At 43.3% G+C, this 26,776-nt stretch overlaps 2 protein-coding genes across 2 annotated transcripts; both read right to left on the bottom strand.

Annotated features, from left to right (window-relative positions):
- Positions 1-117: 117 nt before the first annotated feature.
- LOC135084034 (uncharacterized) lies at positions 118-14,688 on the bottom strand. The gene is made up of 6 exons (XM_063978777.1): positions 14,611-14,688; positions 6,741-7,129; positions 6,135-6,295; positions 5,383-5,532; positions 1,172-1,281; positions 118-401 (listed from the first exon to the last, which is right to left on the bottom strand). The coding sequence occupies exons 2-6, from the start codon at positions 7,101-7,103 to the stop codon at positions 118-120; spliced, it is 1,068 nt and encodes a 355-aa protein (XP_063834847.1). The 5' UTR covers positions 7,104-7,129; positions 14,611-14,688.
- On the bottom strand, positions 14,686-26,202 carry LOC135084033 (uncharacterized). Its single transcript, XM_063978776.1, has 16 exons — positions 26,197-26,202; positions 25,164-25,277; positions 24,453-24,602; positions 24,018-24,104; positions 22,829-23,018; positions 22,672-22,791; positions 22,353-22,634; positions 22,037-22,315; positions 21,877-21,999; positions 20,769-20,888; positions 19,722-19,763; positions 19,577-19,646; positions 17,542-17,765; positions 15,962-16,483; positions 15,326-15,487; positions 14,686-14,717 (listed from the first exon to the last, which is right to left on the bottom strand). The coding sequence occupies exons 1-16, from the start codon at positions 26,200-26,202 to the stop codon at positions 14,701-14,703; spliced, it is 2,508 nt and encodes an 835-aa protein (XP_063834846.1). The 3' UTR covers positions 14,686-14,700.
- Between the last annotated feature and the right edge of the window lie 574 nt (positions 26,203-26,776).

The following is a 26,776-nucleotide window of genomic DNA, read 5'->3' as shown; positions in this document are numbered from 1 at the left end:
TGTTATCATATTTCTCTCGTTTAAAATACGCTCCTCTCAATACAAAGATTTATCGATCACATCACCAACGGAAAGAGACGACAGGGCCGAACGGAAAATACATTATCGGGGGGCGACTTAGTTGGCGTCGACACATTCGGCGGGCCGTTGGGGGGGCTTGGAGGGGGCAAAGCCGGGGGGCAGCGGGACCCCCGCCCACGGCAGCTTGGGCGCCGCCCACGCCGCGCGCCCGCCCAGCCCCAGCTGGCTGAAGCGCGCCAGCAGCTCCTGCTGGCCCCCCGAGTGGCCCCCCGCGTGGCCCCCCGCGCCCGCGTGGCCCCCGGCGCCCGCCACCGACGTCGACATGATGGCGGGGTCCATCTGCGTCCAGTCCGCGAACATTGCGCTGTTTGTGTTGTAACCTGCGGGGAAACATTATCTTTAAAGAACTGTGTGTGGGCGGTAATGGCCGCGGCTGAAATACGGGCACAGAATAATAATATGTATAAACAAAAAGTTTTAACAGAAAGTTAGTAAAAAGTTTTCTTCGCGAAGGTATTAAAAAAAATGTCTATTCAATGTTGTCACCAATATGGTGTAATTTAGCTTCGAGCACGATTTCGTTTACATACGTCAGTGATCGGTACTGTGCCGATACGATAGGGCTGACTGCTATGCTATCTTCATTTCGCCATCCGTCTACCTTATGGGTGGGTGAACGTTACTTTCGGCCAAATCGGAGTTTATTCATTAATTGTTCCAAGCTTATCACAACTTTTCTGAACGTGTGCCATGGAGCTTATCTTAGTATTAAGTGACGTAGGGTATCTTACGGTCCCTTCTCGTACTATTAGGCAGTTATCACACTGCGCCGCGCTCCGCCGCGGAGCGCGTGATTTCATATAAAAAATGCTGCGCGCAGACGCGTTGTCAGTGTGTTGTGTCGCGCGTGTTTTCTATACAAACTGAGGTACTTGCATACAATGATTAAATCTGTCGTTCCGCGTACCGCGGCGGAGCGCGGCGCAGTGTGATAACCGCCTTAGGTTGGGTTGTACCATCTTACTTTAAATTTAACAAACGTCAAAAGTCTGCCAAACTCCATACAAAGAACACCGGTAATTGTTTAGTTACTGTTAAAGTATGATGGTGCAACTGAGCCTTAGTGATAATAAAATGTGTTTGTTCTAACCCTGGTTGTGGGCGTGGTTGTGGTGGTTGTGGTGGGCGTGGTGGAGCGGCGCGCGCGCGGCGAAGCCCGGCGGCGGCAGCCGCGCGCGCCGCATGCGCTCCATGCTGTCCCTGCAAGCGGATAGCGCACTTATTACTTACGGTTAGAGGCTATTTTCACACAAAAACTTCTAAAGTTTTACTTCGCGAAGGTATTTAAAAAAATGTGTGCTGAATGTCATTAACAATATGGTATAATTTAGCCTGTCTCAAGAGTCAAGCACCATTTTGTTGACAAACGTCAGTGATCGGCACTGCGCCGAAGCTATAGGGCTGACTTCGGTAAAATGATGTGACGTGAGGTGCCAAACTGCGGAAAATGGCGGAGGAAATACATGATTTAGCATGAATTATCATGAATAATATTAACTACTTATTTACCTCTCAGTGTCTTGAGGCAACTTAAAAAAGTACATTCTGTGTTTTTATTATTATTTAGGCAGTTAAATACTGCACAGTATTTAGTACACCATTTTCTTTATTTTCTTCCATCATACACAAGAATACGCGTGCGTAGCGTATTTTTCTGGGCATATGCGGTTTCAGTAAACATGTTTAGCGCTTGTTCACACGCACGATAACCGCGTGGTTTCTGGGTGGTTCACATTAGCGATGCACTGAAGCGGTAACCGTGCGGTTACGGTTTGATGCAAATGTATGAGAGCTGTCCAGCAACCGCGCGATTATCGCTGTCTGATGCAGGACCTTACACGCGCTCTTCAAAAAACCGGAATTCTCGTACACGGGCGTATTTCGGCGTGTTCGCTTGAACCGGTAGTGGTAACTCCGCGGCTCACGTTTATACGGGTTGCGCGTGTGGCAAAAGGTACGTCTACACGCACCAACGCGTCTTTCCGTTCTATACATGACCAGAACGCACCCATAGGAAACTGCTCGTGTATATTTTGTAGTGCCCGTTTGTAAATCTGTGACTCCAAACTATACACGAATTTTGCGTACTGATCGTGTATAGTTTGGAAGAGCTCAGTAAAAAAAGTCATATCCAAACTATACTCGATTAGTTTCTACTACACCACTTACACTTGACTAGAGTGTGTTTAGTTGATATTGATTTAGTAAAATATGGAATTATATTTAAAATTACATTTATTCGATATTATTACATAAAATATTATTATTTTACTGAATCTATAATAAATCTAGATTTTTAACACTATTGTAAGTGGTTTTTGAAATTAAATTGATTAGGTAGATTTCAAATTAAATAACAATTATTAGTGTAATCATAAATTAATTTAAAATGAGAGAGAGTGAGAGAAGAAAGTTCAACGTGCATTATTATACATTATGCGAGACTTTAAATGCTAGGTTTGTATTATCGGCCGTTTGGTGTAGTGGTTCGAAACGGACTACTATTCCGGAGGTAGCGGGTTCGATTCCCGCACAGTACAAACATTTGTGTGCATGAACATATTTGTTTGTATTGGACTGGGTGTTTTCTATGTATAGTAAGTATGTATTTACAAAAAAAAATAAGTATGTATGTTTAATACTTAGTATTATGTACAAGCTTTGCTTAGTTTGGGACTAGAAGCGCAATGTAAAATGTCTAAGGATATTTATTTATTATTTATTTTATTTATTAACTTTTATCTCAAGAACAAAATCATTTTGACATATTTCCATACCTACATAATTCTTAATTTAAGAGTTATTCGAGAATTGGTGAAAATTAAATATCAGCCCCAAAAACAAATATCTTTTCTATGGCAGAATACGTGTCGAAAGATGATTCAATGTTTAAAATAGACACGCAGATATGAATTAATATGTAATAGAAAGAGAGGTCAATAAGACAAAATGACTAGCATGCAACTACTCGCGTATAAATTGTAATCACGCACTTATTACAATACATACAGTCGTGGTCAACTAATTAGGGACAGATAGAATACTAAGCAATACTAAGTGTTCATATCCTATTATTGTGAGCTTCATTCGATATTACTGACTGTTACTTTGTACACATATTGACTATCAAGTACTCTATTTATAGAATACAATAACAACAAAAAAAAACTTACTAACTTAATAAAAAATCTTAATCAAATCACATGAATCGGTAATTATGGTACAGACGGTCTGGCCACCTAATTAGGGACGCTTAAGTTTTTCCTTCTAAATTAAAAAAAAAAAAGTAATAACTTTTATTCTGTTCATTTGTAATTTCGACGTCAATTTGAAAAGTGTTATTCTTATCTTGCGAGTTAAAAACTCATCAAATTATTAAAGGTAATGGGCTGAAAGAAAAGCAACAATGCGCTAAGTTATAATCAATCTTCATCAGTGTGGATGGCCATACCGGTAAATTGCAGATCATCTGAAATGTTCCAAAATCATGAATGTACGATGCAGTGGCTTATTTCAAAATCATGAAACCACAGAAAGTATGCCTAGAAGGAAAAGGCCAATAAAAAAAACCCCACAAGATGATCGCAGAATGGTCACTCTCGCAAAGAGAGACCCCTTTAAGGGTTCCGTTCTGATCAAGAGCGAGATTTTTGGACCGGAACCGACTGCTGAAGTATCTGCGAGGACCGTCAGAAGGCGACTGGTGGAGGCAAAGCTTGTAGGAAGAGTTCCTCGAAAAGTTCCACTACTGAAGATGGATCACAAAGAAGCAAGATTGGCGTTTGCAAGAAAGTATGGACATTAGGCTTTTGCTCAATGGATAAATGTGCTGTTTTCTGATGAGACCAAGATAAATCTTATTTCATCCGATGACAGACAATACGTGCGACGACCTGTAAAGTCCGAAATGATACCAAAGTAAACGAAGAAGCAGTTGAAACATAGTGGCGGCAATATTAAAATCTGGGGCTGTTTTTCTGGACATAGAGTGTAACCTATAAAAAGAACTGAAGTTAAACTTGAGCAATTCCAATTCAAATAAATATTGGAGAAAACGATGCTATCGTATGCTGAAGAAGTCTTACCAGTCTCATGAACATTTTAACACGATAACGACCCAAAACATACAGCGTTCTCTGTTTAATCGTTCCTAGCGCAACAGTCAGTGACGGTACTAGATAGGCCCGAAAACAACTCAGACTTAGGCCCTATTAGAGCTTATGGTATGAAACGAAGGAAAAAGTTGCAGCTCAACGTACTGGCACTAAAAATAAGCTTTTCATGGCATTCCATGGTGTTTGGAATAATATTTCTTTAGAAACCTGTAATGATTTGATTGCATCCATGCCGCGCCAATGTCAAATGGTTATAACCAACAAAACCAACCATATTGGTTATAAAAATACGTTTGATGATTTTGTTTTGTATTCTATATTTATTAATGAAAACTTTTTATGTAATAAACACTTAAATAATTTCCAATTTATTTACATTTACAGTGAAAGTGTTACGTGTCCCTAATTAGTTGTCCATCCCTAGGTCAATAAATGTGTAGGTGGCAATGATTTATTTATTTTAAAAATATTGATCGCAACTATCTAGTTTCTCTTCTGGCCTGTAAATATTTAGAATACTAGCCAAATTACTTGTTATTAAAAGGCACAAGCTACAAAGCCTCGTGAAGATTTTTTTTTGGACTGGAGAGACGGTCTTGTGTTTTAGTCATATAACGTCCCTAATTAGTTGACCACGACTGTACATGATTAGTCCGTATGCGTACTGGCGATGTATATTTTGGAGTAAGATAATTGACCTGAGTCACTACAAAGTATACGCGAGCAGTACGCAGCATATGCGTACTGGTCGTGTATAGTTTGGAGGAGCTTAGTAAAAAAAGTCATCTCCAAACTATACTCGATTAGTTTCACACCCTTGCGTTCTGGCTATGTATAGAACGGAAAGACGCCGCACCAACATGCTCGCACATTTAAAATGTTGGTATGAAACCGCTACCGTCCTTGTTGGACATGGCGAGCTTATAAGCACGTCAACGCTCTCACCCCCTTATAAATAAAAATTTACACCCGGAATGAACACTGAATTAAAATGACATTTCCATACTAAATGACGACTTAAACCAGAGTTCAACTAGGGTGTAACTGTTATTAATAAGAGGTTCAAAGTATTCTAGAATCTAATCACGATAGCAATGAATATACGATATTCTGGTAAGGTACTCCTTAAGTAACCCCATTATTTCAAATAAGGCCAACATGCACACACCTCATATTGCATACATACCCGCTAGAAACTGTGTTCTGCATCATTTCCGACTCCATCATTTCCGCGAGCGCTTTCTGTGTTTCCTTGAAGGGGTCGAAGTCTAAGTCGTCGTCCCCGTCACCCGCGGCGCGGCCGCCGTTGGCTTCTGTGCTTCTTAAATTGTTCATTCTGGAACGGACAAGAAGTTATGTGAGCTATAATTTCTTTGCAATACATACATACAGCTTTAAAATTCAGAAAAAAATCGACAGTTGTAAAGGTATAAAATACATAGCTTAAAGGTGGCATCAGACTGCCAATATGACATTAGAACGCAAGTTCGATCCTCATCGACCGCTGGACTATTCTGGGGTCCAGTGTCAGTGCCCCGAACGAGGCACTGATACTGGATGCCTGGACCTGTAGGACCTGTGCTCGCCGCAGCAGCGAGGCAGTACCTGTGCTCACCGCAACATCACCTGTGCCCACCACAGCTGCGAGTCAGTGCCTGTATTTGGAGAGGCTGTGCTTGCCATAGTAGCAAGGCATTTTATGTGCTAGTCACCGCAGCACCTGTGCAAGTCACCGCAGTACCTGTGCTAGTCACCGCAGTACCTGTGCTAGTCACCGCAGCACCTGTGCAAGTCACCGCAGCACCTGTGCTAGTCACCGCAGCACCTGTGCTAGTCACCGCAGCACCTGTGCTAGTCGCAACAGTACCTGTGCTTATTTCAGCTGTACTTTTACTCGCCACAGGATTACCTGTGCTTGCAGTATTAACAAGTCATTACCTGTGCTTGTGTTCGCGCTCGAGGCTAGAAGCAGACAGCATATTGTGCGGCGCGCGCGGGCGGAAGTCGTCAGCGCCGCGCGAGAGGATTCGGAGCTGTTGCGCCTTGTGGAAGTCTGTGAAGAACTTGTCCATGTTCTCTGCGAGGTACCTTCCTTCGCTCTGCAAAAGATAAAGAGATAGACAGATAAACACTTTGTTTCACATCACACAAGCAACATATTACATTTACAGATGAATTGGCATACATTTTAAGTTTGCCCAAATAAGATTCTAACATAAATTGTGTATTTCATAATACATATAATTAAGACTACGTATTTGTAGTTGGCACCACTGTATGAGAGACGGACTTTACTCCCTCTCCTTACAGTGGCGCGTGGCACCAATGGAAATGAACTTTTTTCTGTCATGGGAAATCACTGGTGAAACATGCATGCATAACTAAGCAGAACATTTATGATAAGTACGTGCAAAAGTGCTCTTTTAAGAGACAACATATTAAAAGTAAACGAATTGTAAGCTTTTCTGATACTAATAACTTAACGAATAATACTATTCAAACATAAAAAAAACATTGAAAGGTAAAATATGAATACAAACTCACAGCCGACTGTGGCGCATCGAATCCGTTCACAAGTGCCTGTTGCTGCACTTGTTGATTCTGCATCATCTGTTGGTGGCTCAGCATATAGTTCATGCCTGGCATGGCCGTCATCGACGGCATGCCCCCGGACAGCGGCCCGGACGGGATGCCGCCGGACAGCCCACTAGACGACAGGCCACCGGACAGCCCACTAGACGACAGGCCCCCGGAAAGTCCTCCGGACGCCAGGCCTCCGGACGGGAGGCCCCCGGACATCACCCCGGACGCCAGGCCCCCGGACGGGAGGCCCCCGGGCAGCGCCCCGGATGTCAGCCCACTCGAGCCCATTGAATTATCTACCCGCATACCGAACGGTGGAAGCATATTGGGATTTGGATGATAATTAGCACCTGGAAACAAATAATAAACAATTTTAATCGATTTGGTAAACGATAAGCATCCATTGCGTAAAGGTAGCAGGGAAGCGCTGGACGCAGGCCGCTACCAATCGATCAACGTGGAAAGCATTAGGGGAGGCCTATGTTCAGCAGTGGACGTCCTGTGGCTGAAATGATGATGATGAAGCATCCATTGATCCGTGTCTAAAAAGTCGATAAAAAAGTCCAAGCCTCTAAGGCTCGGTTTCCACCGAGGCGGAGCGTTACGGAGAAATATTTTTAAATAACCAATCATATTTCATCCAAATGAAATTCAATTCCTATCACATTTTTGTAAGCCATTTTACACTCCCTCATTGTGGACGGACGAAGGTCGATAAGATGTAAACGAGAGGACAATAAGGTGCGAATGGGGATCGATGAGATGTAAATAGGGGTCAATAAGATGTGAATGGGGTCGATGAGGTGACGTAATAGGGGTCAATAAGATGTCAATAAGGTGGTTGTTAACGCCATCTATCGGCGCATCAGCGCACATAATACGTCTGAAGTTGTATACGAGCAAGGAGCCTGGAGGGGAGCGCGGGGGCGGCCCGCGTCAACTTCACTCGATTACCAGCAAGAAAACACGAACGAACAACGGTTGTAAATTAATCTGAAAAGTAATCAAAATACACGAATTATTTCTTCAGTCAGCGTTCTTCATTTAATTAAACGTCGAAACATTGGTCCTACGAGTCGGACGGAGCCTTGGACTCAAGATATTGCACGGAAGTCGTTGCCCGGCGCGTATCCTGAAACTGAAGCCAAAGACGAGGAACCAGGCCAAGACACATCAATCGGATCAACGGTCAGGTGTTATCCTTCCTTTTCACGTCCCATCCTAATCGATTAGTGCTGAAACAGTGTTATTTTTCAAAATTCCAGCCGTTTGTGGTGTTCGTGACAACTGCAACGTCACAGCCTACTGTGCGCCGTAAGCGAATAAGGTGATCCTGCAAAAAACCGTACGTACTCCTTGCTTTCTAATTTCTTCCCATAATGAGCGATGAGGAATATGTTTCTGCAAATCCTAAGCTTAGAATTCCTAAAACATCTTCTAGGGAGGGTAGTCGGTCAGCCTCCAAAGAACGTTCTACTTCTTTAAAAACATCCGTTACAGACCTAAAAAGGCAAAGAGGAGTACTCAAAGCTCGATTAACGTCTTTCGATAAATATATTTCAAAATTACAAAATATCGATTTGACAAAGCCTCAATTAATTGAATTAAAATTAAGAATTTCTCAATTGGAGTCTGTATTTGATGAATTTAATGCATTACAAAGTAAAATAGAGGAAATCTCTGATGAAAATGATCTTGTAAGTCTTATTGAATATCGAGAAAGTTTTGAGGAACAGTATTACGGATGTATTTCTCTTGCTAAATCGATTTTGGAAGACAATAGTGATGATATTGTTACGAATAGCGGTAATTTATGCAAAAAAGGTCAGTCGATGCAAATTAAATTACCTGATATTAAATTACCCACCTTTGGCGGTTCTTATGACAACTGGCTAGAATTCAAAAATTCCTATTGTACTATGATTCATTGCCGTACCGATTTAGATGCGATTCAAAAGTTCCATTATTTGCGGTCATCGCTTAGCGGTAGTGCACTTCAGGTCATAGGCGCATTGGAATTAACAGATGCAAATTATGTTCATGCGTGGGAACTATTAGTCAATAGATTCCAAAACGATCGTCTTTTGATACACAACCATGTAAAGTCGTTGTTTTCTTTGCCAAATATGAATAGGGAATCACCTTTACTTATTAGAAAACTAATTGACACTATTTTGCGTAATTTACGTGCCCTAGAATCATTAGGAGAACCCACCAAGTCATGGGACACTCTGATTATGTATTTAATCGTATGTAAACTCGATTCATCCACTGAACGTGAGTGGGAGAATCACAAGGGCGCGTTAATTACAAATAGTTCTAACCGTAAGTTGAAACTGGACGATTTGCTGACCTTTCTCAAGAACCGAGCTGATTTATTAGAAATGATAAACGTGAATAATAATAATAGCAATTCTAATAACAGCAACTTTAATAAATTCAATAATAGTAATAAACAGTCTCAAAATGTGAAATCTCCAGCAGTGCAAGCACATAGTTATAGTTATGTGGCTGCGAAATCGGAAAACAATAAATCAGCTAAACGTAATCGTGTTTGTGTATTATGTCGTGGGAATCACGCGTTATACATATGTAGTATGTTTTTAAATTTGTCTGTTGAGGATCGACATAAATTAGTCAATGATAACAACCTTTGTCCCAATTGTTTACGTCCAGGTCACTTGATTAAAGACTGTTTTTTCGGCCCTTGTCAGCAATGTAAACAAAAACATAACAGCTTACTACATAAAGATTCCCTCAACTGTGTTAATACGTCATCACATACTGCATCCAGTACGTCACAATTAAAATCAACTGTATTGCATTCATCATTGAATCAAACACAAAATACACCTCTGCCGGTGTTGACGCGACCAGTTCTATTATCTACAGCGCTAATCGAGGTACTGGACGATAATAATAAGCGACACACGGCACGAGCGCTCCTAGATAACGGGAGCCAACATTGTTTCGTTTCGGAAACATTTTGTAAACGAATTAAGTATACGAAGTTTTTACAGTCCACTGTTCGAATATCAGGTGTGGGACAATCGGTGTCACACTCTAATAAATTATGCGATTTGATTATTCACTCAAAGTTAAACGATTTTTCTACGAGCGTTCAATGTTTTGTTTTACCGCGTATCACGTCATTCTTACCGCCCGTGAGTATCGATGTTGAGACTATACGAATTCCAAACAACATCGAGCTTGCTGATCCTACTTATTATCTACCTTCGGAAGTCGATTTATTAATAGGTGCGGACTTATTTTGGGAAATTTTAAACGATAATAAAATACGATTAAAAAGTGGTCCGTACCTTCAAGATACGAAATTGGGCTGGTTGATTTCCGGACCAATTCATACGAATAAAATGCGTTGTAAACAAAACATTCAATGCAATTTTACACAAACTATCGATTTACAACTACGTCAATTTTGGGAATTGGAGGATAGTAGCCCTCGCGAAAATATACTTACCTGTGATGAACGTAAATGCGAGGAAATATTTAAAAATACGACAAAACGGGAAATAGATGGTAGGTTTTCAGTTCGAATACCTCTAAAGGAGTCAGCTGATTTGTTGGGTGACTCATATTCGGTTGCCTATAAACGATTTCTCTCGTTAGAACGGAAGTTAGAACGTATGCCTCAATATAAACGTATGTATGCGGATTTTATACGAGAATATAGGGATTTAGGTCACATGACAAAAATAAACGAGTACAGTGATCCACACTATTTTTTACCGCATCACGGCGTATTTCGCGAGAGTAGTACTACAACTAAATTAAGGGTAGTATTTGACGCCAGCTGCGCCACTACCTCTGATAAATCCTTAAACGATTTACAGTTTATCGGACCTAGGCTTCAAAACGATATTTTCTCGATTTTATTACGCTTTAGGCAATATTATTGGGTAGCAAGCGCGGACGTCGAGAAGATGTTTCGACAGACGCTCATTCATGAAGACCAGCGTAATTTACAGCTTATACTTTGGAGAGAAAGCTCTTCGGATCCGATAGACGTGTATAGGTTAAATACCGTGACGTATGGCACTGCGTCAGCGCCGTACCTTAGTATGCGATGCCTACAACAGGTAGCACAGGAATGCGACGATGAAATAATATCGCGCATTATCAAAGAGGACTTTTACGTTGATGATCTAATTACAGGATGCGATGATCCTGCTGAATTAATAAATATTTGCGAAAAAATATCACAAATTTTAAGGCAATATTGTTACCCATTACGTAAATGGACATTTAACTGTGACGTAACCTCGACAAACTCGTCAAAAGAGTTGGCAATAGGCGAGCATACACAAACAAAAACACTCGGTTTAGGATGGCATAATAAAAATGACCTACTTCATTTTACGTCCGAGTTAGGTAAGAACTGCGATAACACTCAATTAACTAAACGAAAGATGTTGTCAATCATTTCTCAAATTTATGACCCTTTAGGTCTCCTAGGGCCTGTTGTCATAATTTCTAAGATCATTTTACAAAAGCTGTGGCTATGTAAAATCGACTGGGATGACCTAGTACCGAGTGACGTCACAGAAAAATTCCATAAATTCATAGATTCGATTCAAAAACATTTACACGACATTAAAATTCCACGATGTGTTAGGGCAGCTCACACTCATCGTACGGAACTACATATTTTTTCAGACGCATCACAAGATGCATACGGCGCTTGTGCATATATTCGTACAATAGATGAGAATTCAGTAGTCTCGCTTAATCTACTATGTGCAAAAAGTAAGGTTGCTCCATTGAAAACGATCAGTATCCCAAAATTAGAACTTTGTGGTGCTTTAATTGGTGCGAGATTGTACAAAAAGATTGTTGAGTCACTTAGATTAAAATTCGATTCTGTTTGCTTTTGGACGGACTCAACAATCGTGATGGGGTGGTTACGTATGTCCCCACATTTATTAAAAACTTTTGTACAAAATCGAATAACAGAAGTAAACGAGTTGACAGGCGATTCACTGTGGTTGCATATAGACGGCGATAAAAACCCAGCCGATCTAGTGTCAAGGGGCCTTTACATCGATGCACTAAAGAACAATAACCTGTGGTGGCACGGGCCTACCTTCTTACATTGTGCAGACTGGTCAAGGGATAATCAAGCGATACCTATCCGTGAAGATCTACCAGAGTTAAAACTTAAAATAGTTAGTGCAGTTTGTACAAATGCAGATAGCTTATTCGACTTCAAAAGGTATTCACAGTTTAATAGAATGAAGCGGACTGGAGCGTACCTACTGAGGTTCATTCACAATACACGCAATAAGCAGGCGCGGCGCACCGGTCCCTTATCAGTCGCCGAGTTACACGATGCAGAAGTTGTTGTGACACGCTGCGCGCAAGCCCAGATGTTTCCGACTGTATACAACAGCTTATTAAACGAAATACCACTAACAAAATGTAAAGAAGCGAATGGTATTTTAAGTTTAAATGTATTTCTTGACGATAATAAATTAATTCGTGTGGGAGGTAGGTTATGCGATTCGTCCAGGTTTAATTATGATAAACGGCATCCTGCATTGTTGTGTAGCAAACATCATTTTACCGGTCTTTTATTTAAATATTATCATAAACATTTATTACACGCTGGACCCCAGCACCTATTGTGCACTATACGCGAAAGTTGGTGGCCGCTTTCTGGTAGGAATCTCGCCAGAAAAATAGTGCATGAATGCGTAAGGTGTTCACGCCTGAAAGGTAAAACTTTAACTCCAATAATGGGTAATTTACCTAAAGAACGTTTAGAGGCAGGTTTTCCTTTTATGTACACTGGCGTAGATTACGCGGGACCAGTTTTCATATTGAACCGCAAAGGTCGGGGGTCAAAATTAATAAAGGCATACATTTGTTTATTCGTTTGTTTTACAACTAGATGCATTCATTTAGAATTAGTAAGTGGCTTATCCACTAATGATTATATTTTAGCGTTAAAGAGATTTATTTCAAGACGCGGAAAACCCGCAGAAATACACTCTGACAACGGAAAAAATTTCGTTGGAGCAGAAAAAGAGTTTCCATTATTAATTCAAGATAATATCGATAAAATTATAGATTTTACTGCCAACGATGGCATAAAATTTAAACATATTCCAGTATACGCTGCTCATTTTGGGGGACTTTGGGAGGCAGGAGTTCGATCATGCAAGCATCATCTTAGACGTATAGTAGGCAATGCTCACCTAACATATGAGGAATTTAGCACTGTTTTAGTACTAATTGAAGCCATCCTGAATTCCCGTCCTCTATCAGCTATGTCTACAGATCCTTCCGACCTCTTACCCTTAACTCCTGCCCACTTTCTCATCGGCCGACCGTTGACCGCTCCAGCCTGTGAAGACATCACCGAGGTGCCGAGCAGTCGCCTGGCACGCTACGACCGAGTCGAGCAACTACGGCAACATTTCTGGAGGCGCTGGTCGACAGAATACGTGGCAGAGCTTCAACTAAGAACAAAATGGAAAACGCAGAAGGACGACATAAAACTAGATAGTCTCGTCCTCATCAAAGATGATCATCGATCGCCTCTCAAGTGGTGCCTGGGGAGAATCATACGCGTCTTCCCTGGCAGAGACGGAGTTTCACGAGTCGCTGACATTCGCACCGCGACGGGGACAGTACAGCGGGCCTTTTCAAAGATCTGCCCACTACCACTGCCCACTGCAGCTGAAACGTCGACGCCTGCAATCTCGTCGACGCCTGCGACCTCGTCGAGACCTGCGGCATCATCGGGGAGCTCTTCGATGACACACGCATGAAGATTCGATCATCATCATTTTGGAAGCTTGGAGCTTCCAAGGCCGGCGGCATGTTAACGCCATCTATCGGCGCATCAGCGCACGCACATAATACGTCTGAAGTTGTATACGAGCAAGGAGCCTGGAGGGGAGCGCGGGGGCGGCCCGCGTCAACTTCACTCGATTACCAGCAAGAAAACACGAACGAACAACGGTTGTAAAATTTATCTTAAAAGTAATCGAAATATACGAATTATTTCTTCAGTCAGCGTTCTTCATTTAATTAAACGTCGAAACAGTGGTCAATAAGATATAAATGGGGGTCAATAAGATGTAATTGGTCGTCAATAAGATGTCAATAAGGTGGTCAATAAGATGTAATTGGTGGTCAATAAGATGTAATTGGTCGTCAATAAGATGTCAATAAGGTGGTCAATAAGATATAAATGGGGGTCAATAAGATGTAATTGGTGGTCAATAAGATGTAATTGGTCGTCAATAAGATGTCAATAAGGTGGTCAATAAGATATAAATGGGGGTCAATAAGATGTAATTGGCGGTCAATAAGATGTAATTGGTCGTCAATAAGATGTAATTGGTGGTCAATAAGATGTAATTGGGGGTCAATAAAATGTAATTGGTAGTCAATAAGAAGTAATTGGTGGTCAATAAGAAGTAATTGGTGGTCAATAAGATGGTAATTGGTGGTCGATACGATGTATTCCGGTTTCCATTAAATGTAAGGTCGATGAGATGTAGTGAGGGTCGATGAGATGTAAATGGGAGTCCACGAGACATAAAGGGAATCAGATACCCTTATGTTTAGTAAAGACTATGAACTTTGCATGGAATTTTCTATGCTCTCTCTCTGTCTCTCTCTGCCTGCATCTCACTGATCTATCTCACCTAATAATTCACTAGCGGAGTCGTGCGGCAGGCCGGCGGGCCGCCTGGCTATCTCACTGGACTGCTGGGGGCTCACCTAATAATTCACTAGCGGAGTCGTGCGGCAGGCCGACGGGCCGCCTGGCTATCTCACTGGACTGCTGGGGGCTCACCTAATAATTCACTAGCGGAGTCGTGCGGCAGGCCGGCGAGCGGCAGGAAGCGTCGGTCGCGGCGCGTCGGGCCGCAGTGACCCGCGGCGCTCACTGACCTATCTCACCTAATAATTCACTAGCGGAGTAGTGCGGCAGGCCGATGGGCCGCCTAGCTATCTCACTGGGTCGCTGGGGGCTCACCTAATAATTCACTAGCGGAGTCGTGCGGCAGGCCGATGGGCCGCCTAGCTATCTCACTGGGTCGCTGGGGGCTCACCTAATAATTCACTAGCGGAGTCGTGCGGCAGGCCGATGGGCCGCCTAGCTATCTCACTGGGTCGCTGGGGGCTCACCTAATAATTCACTAGCGGAGTCGTGCGGCAGGCCGATGGGCCGCCTAGCTATCTCACTGGGTCGCTGGGGGCTCACCTAATAATTCACTAGCGGAGTCGTGCGGCAGGCCGATGGGCCGCCTAGCTATCTCACTGGGTCGCTGGGGGCTCACCTAATAATTCACTAGCGGAGTCGTGCGGCAGGCCGATGGGCCGCCTAGCTATCTCACTGGGTCGCTGGGGGCTCACCTAATAATTCACTAGCGGAGTCGTGCGGCAGGCCGATGGGCCGCCTAGCTATCTCACTGGGTCGCTGGGGGCTCACCTAATAATTCACTAGCGGAGTCGTGCGGCAGGCCGATGGGCCGCCTAGCTATCTCACTGGGTCGCTGGGGGCTCACCTAATAATTCACTAGCGGAGTCGTGCGGCAGGCCGGCGAGCGGCAGGAAGCGTCGGTCGCGGCGCGCGTCGGGCCGCAGCAGGTCGCGGCGCGCACGCATCGCCAGTTCCTTCTGTTGCTCTAGCAGGCCTTGGCTCATTTCACTAACCCCTCTTTCGTTACCTGGGGAGATCACGTCACCTTTACTCTATAAGTCTCGAAACACCCTATCCTTTTTTATAAACAACCTGTGGACACAAGGATTTAGTGGCAACTTTATCTTTATCGTCAAATTAGTTCGACTAATGGAATTATTTACTTGACAGCTGAAAGGACTAAACCGAAGGTGATGAACATTATTACAGATATGCAATGCAATTCATTTCTGCAAAGAACACAGATTACGAATTCGGGACTGTGTAGCCAAAGTGTAACTCAGGTATAGTCAAGAACTTTAGCTTGAGCACTAATTTAATTAAACGCAATCAATGAAGGTTGAGCGAGTAGTTCCAGGTGATAGGTGACTTGAATGAATTTTGAACACCAGAATACGAATAAAGATCTGTGATGAGCTGATGCAGATTCCTTTAAAACTGTTTAAACAGCTCTAGGTTACAGTTACGTAAAATAAATTAGAATACATTACGTAATTCTTACCTAAATAGCTCACATCTCTGTCTAACAGTCCATAACCATTCACTAAAGGAGTCTTCATATGCGGCAGTATATGGTTGGGCTCGACCAGGCCCGCGAGCATTTCTCTATGCCTCTGCATCATCAGCGCCTCGTTGTTCCCATCATTCAGAAGGTTATGCGTGTTGTCGTCTTCCAACAAACTGTGGTCACTATTGTCTAATAAGTCATGATTCTCTAAAAGGCTGTGTCTATCTGATTCTAACTCGTCCAATTCGTTTGATAGGAAACTCTGTGTGTCGTTCTCGAATAAAGACTGTTGCTGTTGTGTGCTAGTGTTCATATTTGTGTTTGTGTATTTGTCTGAGTCGTCTGTGTCGTTGTTTTTGTGTTTTTTATCGCTTTTGCTCCTCTTCGCCGGTACCGCTGTGCCGTTCTCTTTGCTCCTGGATTTGTCCGCCGTGTGATCTTTGCTTTTTGTTTGAGACTGCTGTTGTAAAAGTGTGGGACTTGAGGATTCTGATGTGCCGTTTTCTTGTGACTTAACTGTAAAAAAGAACATAACCCGTTTAGGCATTACGGAGAGACATACTGGGTGGCGCAAAAGTAAAGACCCTATTTGGTTCAGCTATAACATTTTTTCTAAATTAGAAAACTAGATTTAGGTTTTTTTAAATGTATATTTGTGCCATTAAATTTCGTACCATTAGGATTTAAAGATGATGTCTTTTAAATGGTGACCTCCAGAGTTGATACACATTTGAGCCCTATTTATGACATTTTGCATAACTTGCCGTAACACTTCCTGCGATATGTTCGTTATTTCTTGACGAATGTTTTCTTTTAGAGCTGCGAGAGTCTGTGGCTTGTTCACATACACCCGAGATTTCAAAAAACCCCAAAGAAAGAAGTCTGGACTGGTCAGATCGGGTGATCTTGCCGGACGGTGGGGAAATCGTCGACGAAATTCACGTTGTGTTCTTATCACTGATGAATTATTCCGTAAGAACATTGACACAATTATTCCACGTTCTTGGGGAGTTAAACGGTCCATGTTTATTTTCAGTGTATTTTACATTTTGTTCACTACACAATTTTCAACAACAAAATGACAGAAAATGTCATATAAAAAAAAAAAAGTATTTTCTTTAGTGCCAGTACTTTTGCGCCACCCAGTATTTTTTAAACAAACTTGGTAAGAAAAAGACTCCTCGTCGTTTCAACTTTCAGTAAGCCGATAGTTTGGTCGGCTTAAATTGCTATGAGGAATCAGCCGATACCAATTCGGTGTAATATGCGCACTTCCATGCAGGTTCATACTGAATAACAGCTTGACCACACTATTGACCGACAAGAAGTCGATGGTCAGCAGGGAGTTTAAACGCAAGAATTATTATTTTAAAGGTATTAGAATTTTTGTATTTGTATTGCATCACTTATTTTAAAACCATCAAAAAGTCGATTGCCTCAGGTGGGACAACCATTCGCTTAGTAGACGACTGCTCTGTTTGATCAAAAAGTTAGTTTTTAAAACCATTTCAGTGCTAAAGTGCAAAACGAAAACATCGGCCAAGCTAGTATTTTATAAAGTCAAATCCACTGACCTGTAGACTGTTGTGGCTTCGGACTCGGCTGTTTTCTGGCTGGGCTTTCGGACGGTGGCGACGATCCGAGGCTTGGCCACGCCTCCTTCCCGTTACTGCTGCTCGCACTACTGCTCGCGTCGCCGTTACTGCCGCTGCTGCTGCCGCTACCGCTACCGTTACCGTGCCCGTTACCGTTACCGTGGCCGTTACTATTGCTATTCGCCGGGTCCTTTTTATTTGATCTGAAAACCGCGCGAGTCGTTAAAACTTGTAATGCCTGGTGTGTAGAGGGTGAGGTCTGTGATTTGAGATTTTGAGTGACATTTTAACTTAACTTGTGTTTACTCGGATACAGGCGAGGCAGGGCAGAGGTCGTAATATGGTTCGTTTTACGTACGCATAAGGTGCATAGTTCATCTAGCTAGTAGTAAACGAGCCACATGTATTGAAAATATTCATTTATAACGTATTTTTGAAGCTTTGGATTTCTGATTAGCATACGGATTTATTTTCACACTCAACTAAAATTCTTCTAAAAGTTGTCAACCTATCCGTATTTCCATTAAAATTCTACTAAATAGTAGAAATTAATCATGAAAGCGTCGAATGGCATCGACACCGAAGTGAAAATGACGTTGACAAATGAAGGATATGACAGGAAAGCATCGATGCTGACATATAGATTTTTTAATTTGCGTTCCGTTACACGTAATCTGTGACCTAAAAACCGGTAAAGGGTCGATGTTTAAGAGTTAAAGTTCCGGTTTTTAATGTTTCTGCATGAAACGAAAACAGTGTTGCCATTAAAGCAACATTGATATCGGTCATAGTAGAAATTAATATGGCAAAAGGTCAAAACCATCTGCAAATCTAGTAATTATTTCAATACCTTAAAGTACGACTGCTGCCAGGAAGTCGATTCAGAATAAATTATATGACATTCTTATGTATTTAAACCAAAGTGCTTTATCATATGGTTCGGAATAGCAAGTCAAGAGCGATTGACCTCATTTGCCCAATATTTTACTGCCCTACCGAGTAGCTTGAATCTCAACACATTATGTATCTCTAGAGGTCATATAAATGCCAGTCAAAGCCACATGGAAAAGGTAATTCAACAGATGTGACGGGTAATTTGTCTGTGTCGTGTTTCTTGATACAAATATTAAAAGTAAATAAATATGATCAAGAAAAACTGAGTGAAGAGAGAAGACACCACAGGACAACACAGCAACATTAACCACGTTATATTAAAACATCTATAAAGATAAAAGTAAATGAAGAGCGAAGGTTGCCTAATAGATTTCATCTATGAACCATAAAGTTTATATTCCTTAGGAATAGAGCAACCACGAGCTGTCAAACGAAACCGATTTTAGGATGTCACTGGATGTCAGTTTTCTGGAATATTTCACTGTTTGGTACAATCAATCACTGAACCAGTCACCACGTTTCTGAAGCACATTTCTCATGAACATCCACGATTTCACTCACGTTAAATCTGAAAAAAGCTCAAAGCTTAAATTTTCAGCGTGTGATTTCAACGAGTACTAACGAACTGTCAAATATGTAAAGCCTGGTCCGTGAGCACGTAGAATTTTGTCCAATGACCCCAAGCTACCCATCCTTATCGCTCGCGCGTAATTATATTGCTGTCGCGACTGTGCGACGCGCGCCCGCAGTGACTGTGCGAGCGCGACAGCAACATAATTACGCGCGAGCGATAAGGATGGGTAGCTTGGGGTCATTGGACAAAATTCTACGTGCTCACGGACCAGGCTTTAGTTGCAAACAACGGTTCTGTTACGTCGCATCACGCATCTCTTTTTATCACACAGTATTGCTGCTAGTGACATCTCGCTCGCTCAGTCCTTTGTTGCTCTATTCCGCTAGGTATATCAACTTTATGCTATGAACCGATTCGAAATGTTCAAAATTAAAGGCAAAAAGTATACCTCAAGTGTTACCAGTTGAAAATTTTGCGTCCGCTTTAGTTAAACATTTTTAACTCTGGTAGCATTTGAAGTAGGAGCGAATGTCAAACGATACTCACTTAGTTGAATTGACTACGTTTATATGAGACGATGTGACCACTGTTGTCGGAATAAAGTTCGATTGATTACCTAAAAACAAATAATTACGTTAGTTATATACGTAAAAAAATAGAAATTAAAGTAGTTCATTTGTGTGTGACTTACCATCTTTTGAACTGCCTTTTTCTGCATTCGTACTAGAGTTACCTGTGTGATATTGAAAATATTAGTACGATTAAAACAAAGTTTAAAACATATTACATAACAAGTCTTAATATTGTCTCCCTGTTTTTTCAGTGGTATGACAGAGCCCTAAGATCGTTCTTCCTCGTTCCACTTCTCTTGCTGCATTGATCTCCGATACCATTTTATTTTCCCACACTTCTCAGCAATGCACAAAAGATTGACGTCACTAGCCCGTGTAGTAAAGTTATTTGCCCTCTGTGCAGGCGTGGTCAAAGGACTAGCCTGTGTACATTTACGAGCCAAAGTGTGGAATCACTCTATTTGGTCCGAGCGAAATTATTGAGACACATTTAAAAAAACTTTTGACTAGAACCAAAGTTAAGTTAACCATTAGTTTTTGGGCTTGTTCCCATCTAGTCACACTGTAACGAGTAACACTGTGACTCAATGAAATTAGAGGTACTTAACGCGTGACCCTTTATATGTCTGAGTAACAATGTGACATGATGGGTTTTTTCCCAACGAGTTACAGTGTGACTAAAGCCCGGTCTCTGAGCACGTAGAATTTTGTCCAATGACCCCAAGCTACCCATCCTTATCGCTCGCCCGTAATTATATTGCTGTCGCGACTGTGCGACGCGCGCCCGCAGTGAGTGTGCGAGCGCGATAGCAACATAATTACTCGCGAGCGATAAGGATGGGTAGCTTGGGGTCATTGGACAAAATTCTACGTGTTCAGAGACCAGGCTTTAGTCACACCGTAACGTGTATCACTGTGACTCAATGAAAGTAAAGGTACTAAACGTGTGACCCGTTAGGAAGATAGGTCAACAGATGTCTTAATGAGTAACAGTGTGACTTGATGGGTTTTTTTCCAACGAGTTACAGACACAGTGTGACTAGACGGAAACCAGCGAGTTCTTAAAATCGCTTAGAACACAAGAGTGTGATTCCATACTTCTGATCGCGAGTATAGATTTCGCTGGAGAGGGGTTAGGGGCAAGGGGAAGGGGGTGGGGGTTGTACCTGGGGTGGGGGCGGGCTTGTCCCGCTGCTGCTGTAGGAGTTGGTGGTGCAGCTTGCGCTCGTACACTTGGTGTAGGCCCGCGTGCATCTCTTCCTTCGTAAACGACGCCTTCGGATCACCTGCCGACAAAAATCTGATTAGGATGGTAATCTATGCTGGAAATTCTTCTGAAGCATAAATCACACTTGATTGTGTCACAGCGGGGACTCACACTTATCACTTAAGCCTTGGGCAGACCAAACGCGGGGCAGTAGCAGCGCAGTTTGAATGCGGGCCCGCGCAAGTTGTAATACAAGAAACTCTTTGAAGTATGTCACACCAAATTTGAACGCGGGCCCGCGCTCCAACCGCGCCGCGCTGAAACTGCCGAAATACAAACGAGGAGGCGCGGGTGCGGGACAGAAGCGGCGCGAACGCGGGCCCGCGCTGTTGTATTACTATGGCGGCCATATTTAGCATGACACACCGGACGCAGGGCGGTAGCAGCGCGTTGAAAGCGGTTTTCGAATATTTAAATTTTTGACAACCGCCCGCGTTGCAACTGCTTTGAAACTGCGCTGCTTTCAGTGTGCCTCAGCCGCGCTGCAACTGACCCGCACTGCTTCTGACCTGCGTTTGGTCTGTGGAAGCCTTTAAAGAATATGCGCAAATCTGCTGCTCCTCTCACTTATTCTGCCGCTAGGCTAGCGGGGCTGTCGAATGGTAGGAGCAATCGAAACAAGTTTCTAGATTTGAAGCAAATATCTTCATTACAACTACATGCGATACCAGTGTTCCGCCTGTCCAGTGTTTGGGGCAGGGCTGGTTTATCATTGCCTGTGGTAATTGAAGGCTTTGTCCGGATTCCCATGGTTCTTCCATCGACGGAGCACCGGGGTTATTTTAGTGCGTATGCCTCATTCTTCTGAAGAAGGGAGCCCTACATAACTTACCCTGTCCTCGCATAGAAGGTATGCAATTTCATGATGTTTTTTCCCGAAAAAAAGGGCTGGTTCTTCATGATGTTGGAGCAAAACTTGGTGGTGCCGAGCGAGCCCTTGAGCACGCGGCCGCAGCGACACGCGGGGTAGCCTCTATCGCGAGCGCATAAGGCACAAGATGGCTCACCTAGCTCGTGCAGGTACATGCAGTCGGGCTTGGGGCAGGGCTGGTTCTTCATGAAGTTGGCGCAGTACTTGGTGGTGCCGAGCGAGCCCTTGAGGACGCGGCCGCAGCGACACGCGGGGTAGCCTCTTATCACGAGCGCATAAGGCACAAGATGGCTCACCTAGCTCGTGCAGGTACATGCAGTCGGGCTTGGGGCATGGCTGGTTCTTCATGAAGTTGGAGCAGTTGGTGGTGCCGAGCGAGCCCTTGAGCACGCGGCCGCAGCGACACGCGGCGTAGCCTCTATCACGAGCGCATAAGGCACAAGATGGCTCACCTAGCTCGTGCAGGTACATGCAGTCGGGCTTGGGGCAGGGCTGGTTCTTCATGAAGTTGGCGCAGTACTTGGTGGTGCCGAGCGAGCCCTTGAGGACGCGGCCGCAGCGACACGCGGGGTAGCCTCTTATCACGAGCGCATAAGGCACAAGATGGCTCACCTAGCTCGTGCAGGTACATGCAGTCGGGCTTGGGGCAGGGCTGGTTCTTCATGAAGTTGGCGCAGTACTTGGTGGTGCCGAGCGAGCCCTTGAGCACGCGGCCGCAGCGACACGCGGGGTAGCCTCTATCACAAGCGCATAAGGCACAAGATGGCTCACCTAGCTCGTGCAGGTACATGCAGTCGGGCTTCGGGCAGGGCTGGTTCTTCATGAAGTTGGCGCAGTACTTGGTGGTGCCGAGCGAGCCCTTGAGCACGCGGCCGCAGCGACACGCGGGGTAGCCTCTTATCACGAGCGCATAAGGCACAAGATGGCTCACCTAGCTCGTGCAGGTACATGCAGTCGGGCTTGGGGCAGGGCTGGTTCTTCATGAAGTTGGAGCAGTTGGTGGTGCCGAGCGAGCCCTTGAGCACGCGGCCGCAGCGACACGCGGGGTAGCCTCTTATCACGAGCGCATAAGGCACAAGATGGCTCACCTAGCTCGTGCAGGTACATGCAGTCGGGCTTGGGGCAGGGCTGGTTCTTCATGAAGTTGGCGCAGTACTTGGTGGTGCCGAGCGAGCCCTTGAGCACGCGGCCGTCCAGCGACACGTTGTTGACGCCCTGGATCGCTCGCAGCGCGTCCGCCGGCGACACGTATGTCACGTACGCCGACGCTGACGGACCCTGGCGGATGTTAAACGAACCTTGTACGTCATTGTGACAAGCAATCAGTGATCCAAGAACTCATTGTAGATCCAGGACTTAACTTTACTCAATTCGGTTGGTATCTTTTTTTTTTCTTTATTTCATCATCATTATTTTAGCCACAGAACATCTATTGCTGAACATAGACCACCCCAATGCAATTTATTTTCTTTAAGCTCATTTAAATCGGTGATTTTTTGGGAAGCGAAAGAATTGAGGGACGATGAGATGCGCTGAGATGTCCATGAGATTTTATGGGGATTAAAGACATCTGTGAGATATTTTTATTATATTAATCACAGAGAAGCACAAGAACTTCAGGCCGAGACGGATCGGGCTGAAATTTGGCATGCAGGTAGATGTTATGACGTAGGCATCCGCTAAGAAAGGTTTTTACGAAACTCCACCCCTAAGGGGGTAAAACGGGATCCACGCGTACGAAGCGCGGGTGGCCGCTAGTTTGGAATACAACTGAATATGAAAATAACGTTTCCCGATACTCTTAAATTCACAAAAACCTGGGGCATTCGTCTCGTTGCAAGCGCACGTGTGTTTTGCATGAATATCATTGATTCAGATTTGCAATTCAGTTTTAGAGGACATATTGCACACTGAACGCTTTTGAATAATGTTTTCTGTTTTGTCAATCACTTGATAAAAAGTTTCTGTAAAACTTGAGGTAAATTGTATTGAGTTGCCTCAATAAATAGTTTTGATCTTTTCTGCAATAAAACGTCGATTGTGGCCTAATGTTTAAAGGAAAAATTATATTCTCATTATCCTATGTTGATAAGGGAGGAAATGTATTTAAATATACGCACAATTTGTACATTTATTTGAGTAAAGTCTCCTGCATACAATTAGTAAGCTCGTATTTATCTAAAAGAGTTATAATTAATTTTCGATAGTTTCAATTTGAGAATAACTAATTAGTCCCTTACTATTTTGACCAAAACAAGGAGAAAAGATGAATCTTACCTGTGACCCCGCATACGCGGTACTTTGGTTTATAACTACTTTGTGAATTTTGCCATATTTGCCAAAGTACTCCTGACGTTTGAGGATCTGAAAATAAAAATATGTTGATTACGATTTAATCATGTTGAAAAATTAGAGGTAACAAGTCCTCACTGAATAATATTAGAAGCTTAGGATTCCACTTTGATTTGTATCTTATTGGGGTCTCAATATCTCTAACTTCTCTTCGAAATACCAAGGGGAAAATGGGTTATATTTTCTTAATGTCCTCTTAGGTGGCTTTGGTCAACAAATTTGTACTCACTCGATGCTTTTTATCTTATGGGGCGCTCAATAACCCTGATTCCCCTTCAAAATTCCAAGGGGACATTGGGTTATCACGTCCACAATGTCCCCCTACGCAATTTTATCCGCCATTTTGAATTATCATCTCACCTCGGGATCGGCGAGCCGCACCGGCAGCCCCACGACGAACACGAGGTTGTTCTGCACGACGCGAACGTTCGCGAGCGCTCGCCGCGACTCCAGCGTCTTGTTCCGCCGCTTCTGCTCGCGTGCCTTCTTCTCCGTCTTTATGGCTGCCACCTGACAATCGCCATAGACAATTAATAAAATTAATATTACTTAGTTTTCAAATTATCAAAAGTCATGTGTAAGTAAATTGCTCGTGCACTTTAATATAATAGTTTCCCTACGTGATCGAATCAGAAAGGGAAGATCATTAGGATTTAAAGTAATAAACATAGCCGAACTACCAAACTTAAGTGGGCGGGGCATATAGCTCGTAGAACTAGAGCCGTTGGAGCAGAAAAATTCTCGAGTGACGATCACAGACAGGAAAACATAGTTGAAGGCAGGTCTCCCACTCGGTGGATCAACGATCTAGTGAAGGCCGCGAGAAGCACCTAAATGCGGGCAGTGTAGGACCGGTCGTTGTTAAAATCCTTGAGAGAGGTTTTTAATTTTTATCCAACAGTGGCTGTCATTTGGGTTTGTGTCAGCTAAATGACGTCAATAGCTGGTCAAAGGCATCTTTTCTAGGCCAAGGATTTCCACAATAACCAAACTGGCCGTATCCAGGTGCTTCCCGTGACATTCACTAGATCATCGGGCCATCGAGTGGAAGTTATAATAGAGTGTACTTACCTGCTCTTGACTGAGCGGGGTGAAGTCTGCAGGGTTCTCCGGATACGCCTTCCGACACGCGGGACACAGGCCGTTCTCGCCCTCCCGTATGCGGTTCCAACAGAAACGGCATATCTGCAAGATTATACTTTGAAATTCCATGGGGAAAATGGGATATTTTCCCAATGTTCCCCTAGGCAGGTAGTTTTGTCTACAATTTGTATGTGAAACGGCATATCTGCAACGTTACACTTTGAATGACACGGAAATCTATATCAAGCTAAAGAGTTTTGTCTACGCCATAATGTCGCTGCTGATCTATGGACCAATCACAGCGCGTAACGTGGGCGCTCCCGCGCCGAGCTGTCAAATTCGCACTCCAACGACAGACCTCTTTCGCCTCCCGAACTATTAACTTGATTGCATTGTATTTATATTCAAACTTGGTAAATCTATAAACCTAATATTCTAAAATCCAAATCTTTTATTGTTCGACTAAATTCCCTGAACAAAACCGTGACAGGACTAATATTCCGCCTAAAACACGAAGTCTCAATCCAACGGTCAACCGAACGCGTGGAGGACAAAGGTCATCGCCTGCGCGCGGAACAATTTGCAGCCAAGTCAAGCCTAACCAAGGACGGAAACCATCAGCGGTGACTACAACGGAGCGCACACGCAGCCAGTTCGCGCCCCGCATCGCCCCATAACAGAAGTGTCGAAGAAATTACCGAAAACGGATCACGCCTACGTACGAGGTGGACAGACAGCAGCCAACGGCCGGGACTACTCTTCCCAGCATTGCTTCCTGCCCTTCTAACTGTGAGCCCGTTCCTTTTCTTCTATCCTAATTTCGTCCCCTTTGACTTGTGCATATTAGTGAACTTTGTAACTTGCATTCAAGTGGTGTTTTACCGTTAAATTCGCAGTTTCAAATCAATATTCTGTGCCTAACTATTCAAATTAACTCTTCTCATTCGCAATTTCACGCTTTAAATCGCCCACATTCCATTATTTTAAGAACTTTCGATTTTTTTTGGCACTATATTCCTACCTTCATTTCAAATTTAATTATTTTCCATCACTTCTTCTTTCATACTGCGCACTAGCTTAATAATTTGCTCGCCTACGCTAAATTCTGTGCTACAATTGCATTTATTTTAAACATTTTGCACTCATTTTGCATATTTAAATTGACAAAATCACGATTTTAGCATATTATTAAGCTACTACGCGTGCATAAATATCGCCCCGCTTCTTAATTTAATTAAATTTCCGCATAATAAGTGCACAAAAATAACATTCCAGTGTGCTTCGATCGGGTGCGGTCATCGACCGACCACGCGCTACGAACGTGCACTCGGCGCCTATTGTTCTCGCGGCCAGCTGCTACCTACGACTCGAGCGCATCAGCTGATCGACCCGCTGCGCATTCATCGTGCATCTCAGCCAGAACACGAAGTGAGGAGCGTATCGTATTCAAATTCATTATTTTTTGTAGTTTTCCATTAACGTAACTTATTTTGCCACAATGTCTAATGACTCAAAGACCCCCGAAGGGTATTCTTCGCTTAATTCTAGGCGTGGAATAGCCAAGGGACGTCTAACAAAGTTTAAAAATCACGTTGATAATT

The sequence above is a fragment of the Ostrinia nubilalis genome, chromosome 25 (genome assembly GCF_963855985.1).
Source record: "Ostrinia nubilalis chromosome 25, ilOstNubi1.1, whole genome shotgun sequence".
Classification (NCBI taxonomy): Eukaryota; Metazoa; Arthropoda; class Insecta; order Lepidoptera; family Crambidae; genus Ostrinia; species Ostrinia nubilalis.
The sequence above is the reverse complement of the archived record's forward strand: the minus strand, read 5'-3'. Positions and strand labels throughout refer to the sequence as shown.